The 8,492-nt window shown below is 37.9% G+C and overlaps 1 protein-coding gene across 1 annotated transcript; it reads right to left on the reverse strand.

The window, feature by feature from the left end:
* Nucleotides 1-7,040: 7,040 nt before the first annotated feature.
* Nucleotides 7,041-7,825, reverse strand: LOC105680508. The gene has a single exon (XM_012383327.3). The coding sequence runs from the start codon at nt 7,753-7,755 to the stop codon at nt 7,387-7,389; it is 369 nt and encodes a 122-aa protein (XP_012238750.1). The 5' UTR covers nt 7,756-7,825; the 3' UTR covers nt 7,041-7,386.
* Nucleotides 7,826-8,492: the final 667 nt, after the last annotated feature.

The following is an 8,492-nucleotide window of genomic DNA, read 5'->3' on the forward strand; positions in this document are numbered from 1 at the left end:
CCCATCACTAGCTTTCCTCCGACACAGCATCGTCACTCAACTTCACTTCTTCTACATCGTTGGTAAAGTCAACTACTAAGTCTAACGCTAATGCCTATCGGGGCAGTCTAAGCATAACGCGAGAGTCGGTCTCGGTATTGTCGAGCATACATTTCCTAAATGTACTAAATATCTTATAGTGCTACGTCCACTAATACATTAAATCCAATTATAAGAGCCCTGCTCTAACGTACATATCTATCTTATCTTCGTGCGATAAGTGATTATCTATCTATCTATGCTCATCAGTGTAATCTAAGTGTTGGAAATATATAATTTATAATTCTGTGAATCACAGTGTTATACAAACTCAATCACCTCTATTATCTCAACGGAAATCAGGGGATCGATCAAGTCGTGGTGTCGATTTTTATAATCGTAACGGGAATTTACGACTCTCGTTGACGTCTCTCCTAACGACTACGTCTCCCCGCGATTGGTCGAACAAACACATACCAAGGTGCATCAATTAGGGATCTTAACGTTTTCGATTGGAAGCGTTGAAGAATTTCAATGTTAGAGTTACTTGCTGTTCCCCATAGTTAGATTCCCTAGGTCCAGACAGGGCGAAATAATTTTGACAATAGGTGAATGGAAATGGCTTTGTGCAATTAATAACATTCCATTAATTGGTTATATGCCTCAGGACGGTTCGATGCCAGCATTCCGTTTTTAGACATTCCTCGCCCTTTTTTCGTTTATAATGTATTACAGCTGTACTATACATAAGAAACAATTTTCGATTATTTATGCATTATGACCGCTGGTGTCTATATCTGTCTGTTCGTATATAATTTATAGTCTACTTCCTACATGTACCAACTTAATTTTATATATGTGTACTGTATGTGGAATTCCTTTCGCTTCAATTTTAGATATTTAAATATTTAACTTAGTTAAAATTTTGGAAACTTTATGAAAATAGTCATCATATTTAAATGTTCACCGTTGCAATCGTCACGTCGATTCAGGGTAATTTCATGTTCCGCACGTAAGGTGAGAGATTCGCACTTCAATTATGATCGTTATTACAAATTTTATTAGAAACTAACAGAGTAACGATACAGAATGTTTTAACAGAACAGAATAGAATGTCGAGTACTGACTTGGGAGGTATTTTTATATCAAGGGTTTGGTTCCTGTGGAGGGGTTATCGCTGGATGCCGGACACATAGGGATTCCGTTACTGCTTAGTTACTGTTTCGATGGCTAAAGTATGTGAGATATAATTATCCTTTCGCTGCATTCCCACGGTCACCGTGACATTCGTCCCTCCTTAGCTTCGCTTTGCTCCGCTAAAGCGTAAGGCTCTGGTGGGGCTTCTAAGTTGAATGATCCGCTTATCTTCGTCTTCGGTGATATTTTGGAAGGTGACCGTCCTTGGTACTGTTGATGATTGATCGATCCTGTTTACGCGAGCGGTAGGGCAGAGTATTTTGATACATACATTTTTAGGAAGTGATCGGCGTAGACATTCGAAAAGTTTACATTTGTACATTACATATATTGTTCGTAGTCCTAGGGCTACGATTGCTAATATTTGTAGTGTGGATATGCCATATTCCTTCAGTGAATTTATGCGTCGCTCAAATTGAAGGGTACTGATTTATGTTTGTAATGCTTTATATCGGTTAAAATTGTGAGTTATCTTTGGAGCTGTTTCTAATATTTTCTCTAATATTGGAACATCTGTTTCTTCGAAGCTGTATATACTATTCTTAAATTTGGTTTCATGATATTATGATCGTATGTGATTATGTACCCGGTTTTACTGCTAATTAAGCTTGGTTGTCTAATTTCTAGGATTTTATGTGTCTTACATAACACGTCGATTTGTACATTTTTCGCAGGAATAATAATATAATGGTTTTCCGTCTGCAAAGGTACGAACGTCAATTCTTCTTGAAGACAGTAGTCGGGAAAGTTTTGACTGTCTGTCGATTAGTAATTAATTCTGATCTGCATTCAGGTGAATTGATTCTATTGTGACTCGGTTGAGTTCTTTTACAAATGTGGATGATTGCTGTTCGTTTAGAATATTTATTTAAGTAGTGACTATCGGCAAAGGTGTATTGTTCTGAGTCGGTTAGTACCAAGTCAGTTTCTATTACAGGCGCAATGAATACAGAGTTTTGTTTAGAAGGTATCGGGTAAATTTTAGTTGTTTTCCATTCATTGTTTTCTAAAAGCGGCACAGTTATTGTATATATGAGTTTGTTATCTCTTATCCATACCTTTAGTTTACTTAGATCTAGAATTAGTTGAAAGTTTTGAACTGAAGGTTCGATATGGTTAGTCATAAAATTTTGTCTCGTTATTTGGTCAAGTGTTTTTAAGAATTGTTCCGGTTCTATAACTTGTGAGTTTACGATTCCTTGTTTCCCTAGCATGACAGTGTTAAAAATTTCGTCAATGTTAATATGGAGCTCTGATATGGTAGATTCAGTTTGAATTAGTAGGGAGACTAATATTTCGTTTTTTTCATTGTGGTTTTCAATCTTGTGTATATCGTTGGCTAAGTTTTCAAGTTGATTTGTTTTGGTGTTGTCTAGCACGCGTTTGAGGAGTGCGGTTTGGTTACTAAGGATTGTTTTTATTTTGTTATTGGAATCAAATAATGTATCGATGTTTTTGTTAATGAGTTCTACATCCTTTTCGTCAAGAGTTCCGAATAAAGTTTTGGATACTGAGCCTACGACATTGAGCAATCCGCGTTTGCTTCTATAACGCAATAATAATTTGAGTTGCCGAGTCTATACTTCTATACTTAAATTTTAGGCTGCTTATTTCTGGTATGTAAGCGCAAGGTGGTTTACATTGACGGTCTATTAAATCTATTACGCGTTGTAATCTATTAACTTGGTCAATTGGATCGTTAAGACCTACTATAAGGGTGATATCTATTTGTTCGTTGTACAAATAGCAATCGTTGATATGTTCCAAGAATATGTTGGCGTAATTTAATGGTTTTACTACCAGATCGCTTTTAATGTACTCGAGTGTTATGATGATCCATATTATGGTCTTCTTCCTGAAAGGTAGGGTTTTAGCCTGTTACCGTAGATTCTTTGCGTGTGACCGTTGGAATATTCGATAAGATAGGTGGATGGATTGGATGAGAGGATTTCTGCAAGTCCTAGCCATTCGTGGTCTAGTTTGTTAGTTTTGCGATCGTTATGTACCCATACTTTATCTTTAACTCGGAATATCGTCTGTGTTTTAATCATTTTTCGTACTTGATCTCTTTCATATCGCTTTTTGTTAGATTCGGTAATTCGTGTTGCTTTAGCTATATAGGCGTTATGTCGATTTTTCCAGAGATTAAACAATTGTTCTCTGGTTAGGCTAGGAGTGGTTGATATTGAGGTGTTCCGGTTCTATAACTTGTGAGTTTACGATTCCTTGTTTCCCTAGCATGACAGTGTTAAAAATTTCGTCAATGTTAATATGGAGCTCTGATATGGTAGATTCAGTTTGAATTAGTAGGGAGACTAATATTTCGTTTTTTTCATTGTGGTTTTCAATCTTGTGTATATCGTTGGCTAAGTTTTCAAGTTGATTTGTTTTGGTGTTGTCTAGCACGCGTTTGAGGAGTGCGGTTTGGTTACTAAGGATTGTTTTTATTTTGTTATTGGAATCAAATAATGTATCGATGTTTTTGTTAATGAGTTCTACATCCTTTTCGTCAAGAGTTCCGAATAAAGTTTTGGATACTGAGCCTACGACATTGAGCAATCCGCGTTTGCTTCTATAACGCAATAATAATTTGAGTTGCCGAGTCTATACTTCTATACTTAAATTTTAGGCTGCTTATTTCTGGTATGTAAGCGCAAGGTGGTTTACATTGACGGTCTATTAAATCTATTACGCGTTGTAATCTATTAACTTGGTCAATTGGATCGTTAAGACCTACTATAAGGGTGATATCTATTTGTTCGTTGTACAAATAGCAATCGTTGATATGTTCCAAGAATATGTTGGCGTAATTTAATGGTTTTACTACCAGATCGCTTTTAATGTACTCGAGTGTTATGATGATCCATATTATGGTCTTCTTCCTGAAAGGTAGGGTTTTAGCCTGTTACCGTAGATTCTTTGCGTGTGACCGTTGGAATATTCGATAAGATAGGTGGATGGATTGGATGAGAGGATTTCTGCAAGTCCTAGCCATTCGTGGTCTAGTTTGTTAGTTTTGCGATCGTTATGTACCCATACTTTATCTTTAACTCGGAATATCGTCTGTGTTTTAATCATTTTTCGTACTTGATCTCTTTCATATCGCTTTTTGTTAGATTCGGTAATTCGTGTTGCTTTAGCTATATAGGCGTTATGTCGATTTTTCCAGAGATTAAACAATTGTTCTCTGGTTAGGCTAGGAGTGGTTGATATTGAGGATGGCATGTTAGCTTGTCGTCCAAATCTTAATTCGAATGGGGTATGTCCGATCGTCTCGTGTACTGAAGTATTATATCCCATGCATATTAATTTTAAGTCTTCATCCCAGTCGTTCTGTCGATCGGTCGTACAAGTTCGAATAAGGTCCTTTACTACGGCATGCGTTCGTTCAAGGGATCCGTTAGATTGTGGATGGAAAGAAGTGGTTTTTATATGTCGGATTTTGAAAGCCTTTTCAAATGTGTCCATCAATTTACATACGAAATTTCGTCCCATGTCCGCGAGAATACTTTTTGGCGCGGAAAATATATATACATAGTGATCCAAAAGTTCGTTAATGATTGAGTTGGCTGTTTGGTCTTTTAAGGGTATGAGGATGAGATATTTGGTTAATTGATCTTGGATAGATAGGATAAACTAATTGCCCCGCTTGGTTTTGGTGAGAGATCCGAATATGTCCATTGCGATTTTGTCATTAGGATTAAGGGGTGTGTCAGTTATTATAGGTTGTTCTTTGGCCCTGATACGATTTAGCTTTTCTTGTTGGCAGGTTTCGCAGTTTTGTATGAATTCTGTAACGTCTTGTTCTAGGTTCGTCCAGTGATGGTGCTCTTGTATTCGTTTCACGGTGCGGTGTATACCTAAGTGTCCTACTATTTCGTTATGATTTTCGCGTAGTATCGTTTGTTTTTGTTCGTTATCGTAGTCTACTGGCGGATCTTGTCCAAATATTAATTTAATTTGGGGGAATCTAGTTGTTAGAAACCTCAGCATAAGTTGAATATTTACCTTTTCTAACGTGCTGAAGCTATTGTCGTTTATTCTTATTTGTAAGCGTCCGGTTCGGTGTTTAATAAAGTGTTTAGTTAATTGACCCAACCAATGCTGTTCGTTAAAGTCTCCTAATTCGGTCTTTGTAATTTGTTTAAAGTGTGGTTTGTTAGGTTTTTGAGTTATTGGAGCTGGGGTGATATATTGGTTTTCCAGTCGATATATTCGTCATAATAGTTCAGGTTTTTTAGATCGGATCCAGGTTTTCTACATTGGGTTGGATTAGTGATAGGATACAATCGGGATAGAGCGTCTGCGGCTGTATTTTCTTTTCCTTTTTTGTATTCGATTTCATAAACGTACTCCTCGAGTCTCAAACGCCATCGCACGAGTCTCGATGAGGGACCTTTAACATTCTTTAACCATTCCAAGGCTTGATGATCACTTTGAATTTTAAATTTTCTACCAAGTAGGTATTGTCTTAATCTTTTGATTGACCATACTATTGCCAATAACTCTTTCTCGGTCGTGGAGTAATTTTTTTCAGGAGGGTTCAAAGTTCGGGATATATAACAGCATGGATGTCCGTCTTGGGAGAGTATTGCTCCTAACCCTTCGTTACTTGCGTCTGTCATTAATGTGAATGTTTTGTCGAAGTCTGGATATTGTAGTACAGGAGCTTCGCAGAGTTTTTGTTTTAGTGTGTCAAATGCAAGTTGTTGTTTATCGGTCCAATAGAATGGAGTGTTCTTTTTTGTAAGATCTGTCAGTGGTTTCGCGATTCTAGAAAAATTACGTATAAATTTTCTATAGTATCCAACGAGTCCTAAGAATGATTTTATGTGGGTCGCGGTTTTTGGCGTTTTAAAGTCTTTCACGGCTTGAATCTCTTTGGGATTAGGCTTTACTCCCTCTTTTGTTACTACGTATCCTAGGTATTCCAATTCTGGTTTCAAAAATTCGCATTTGTCCGGTTGTATTTTTAATCCTAAATTTTGTAGTCTGTCTAGTATAATAGCTAGATTTCGGTTATGTTCTTGGATGGTGCTCCCGAATATTATAATGTCATCTAGGTATACAAAACAGTTATTTCCTATTAACCCCCGTAGCGCGGTATCCATCATACGTTGAAACGTCGCCGGTGTGTTTTTTAGGCCGAAGGGCATGCGATTATAGTGGAAGTGACGTTGTGGGGTTGAGAATGCAGTATATTTTTTGGAATTTTGCTCCATAGGTATCTGGTGAAATGACGAGAGGTCTAGGGCTGAGAAAAATTTAGCTTTGCCCAAGTGATCGAGTATTTCGTCCGAATTTGGTACAGGATATGCGTCTTGGTCTGTTTGCTCGTTTAATTTTCTAAAATCTATAACGATTCTCGATTTTTGTTTGCCGGATGCGTCTAATTTCTTTGAAACTACCCAAATTGGTGCGTTATATGGACTGTCCGATGGTTCTATGATTTGTTTGTCTAACATGTCGTTGATTTGAGTCTCGATTTCTTTTTTATGACATTCGGGCGGTCTATAGGACTTGATGTTTATAGGTTTGTCTGTCTTGAGTGTGATTGTATGTTCTGTCAAGTTAGTACATGGTAATGAGTCTGTTTCCATATTAAAAACGTCTAAGTAATTGATGAGGATCTTCTCAAGGGGTTCTCGAAGTTCTGGATCGATATGTTTGGTACGTATTATTTGTGCGAATTTATTAATTTGGCTTAGTTTATCGGGTTTCTCTATTTCGTTTGTAATGTGACAGATTTGCTTACCAGTGTTGATGAAACATGCTGCTGTGGGCTTTCCTTCGATGTATTGGTTTGAAATTAAAGTTTCGCCTGGTCTTATCTTGTTATCGGTTTTCTAGAATGGTAATATAATTTCGTCTAAGGTTAGTTTATTGTTAGTGACGCTGTTTTGGTACTTTGTAAGGAATGGGAGTCCGATTATTCCATCTTCGATTAGAGGAAAGTTGTTAGGGACTGAAATTGATGATTTTTCTTGAGCATGGTTAAATTGCAAATTTTGTTAGTGGTATGTTTGTCACTTCCCATTAGGAAGGTCTTTGGGTTAGAGGTTTGGACGTTTAGCGAGGCTTTTTCTTTTATAAGGTTGATTCCTGCTCCGGTATCGATGAGGAATCTGGCTCTTCCTCCGTCTCTTCGTTGCAGTACGATTGATAGTAATCTTACAGTGGTGGTGCAGTTGACTCGAGATAGGCTTCCTCTGGGTTCTCCGTTGTTTGGTTTACTCGAGGTGGAATCCTTCCTTGGTTGGCGAATGAAAAATTTCTAGAGTAGCAGTTTTCGGCTGTGTGTCCAGTTCGTAAACACTTCGGACACTTCGGTTTCATGCGGTCGTCTAATGGTCGGCTAGGTAGCTGAGCAAAAGATTGTGGTTGTGGATCGGTAGTAGTCCGCTTGGATACTAGTGTAGTGTTGTGAGATTGATTCTTTGGACGGTTGGCGACACGATTTGCTTCTCGTAACCATTGTTCTCTGTCGGCTGCTAGTTGTTGGGCAAGGTTCAGGATCTTTGGATCGCTAGATACTACCATCTGTCCTATCTCGTATCGTAAGTTGAGCAAATAGGTTTTAAGTCCTTCGCGTTCTTCAATATCTATAGCTACACGTCGTTATATTGGTGTGCGGTTTTCGTTTTGAACTGCGTAATTTAATTCGTTTAGCTGTTGTCGGAATCTGGAGTTGAAAGATTGTACACTTTCTGTTGCCCCCTGTTTTAAATTCTTTAATTTGTCCCTACAATTGCTAACAGTTGTTGGTGTCAATACATGTTGTCTTAAGCATGAATATAAGTCTTCGAACGAGCTGATTTTTAGATATCGTATGTTTCGTTTCGCGTTGTCGGTAATCCTTTCGATCAGTATGAGATCTAATAATAACTCTCTGTCACTAGCCTTGCACCTAGCTCTTGCTTTGCGGACCGATAAAATGAAATCTTCAACGCTTTTTTTCCTTGCACCTAGGTTTTGCTTTGCGGACCGATAAAATGAAATCTTAACGCCTACGTCATCTCGACCTCGTAGTGTCTCGACAGTTCGTATGGCCTTATCTGCTTCGAGGCCTTGATCTTCATTGTAGTTGTTTCTTGGTTTAATCGCGGCGCGGTTAGATGCGGCTCGTGGTCTTTGTGAAGCGTTCGGTCCGTCAGTTTCGTCATCAGTTACGTTATCAGCAGCAGTTTCTAAATGGGTGTTCATTAGCGACTGGTCGGTCTTGGTATCGTATTTTATTTCCATGGTATCGTATTTTATTTCCATAGTTTTTGTAAGAT

The sequence above is a fragment of the Bombus impatiens genome, unplaced genomic scaffold (assembly GCF_000188095.3).
Source record: "Bombus impatiens unplaced genomic scaffold, BIMP_2.2 scf_0212, whole genome shotgun sequence".
NCBI lineage: Eukaryota > Metazoa > Arthropoda > Insecta > Hymenoptera > Apidae > Bombus > Bombus impatiens.

Bases quoted from the DNA above. Each gene is read 5' to 3' on its own strand.
- LOC105680508 (XM_012383327.3), bottom strand. From the start codon at position 7,755: ATGGTAGTATCTAGCGATCCAAAGATCCTGAACCTTGCCCAACAACTA.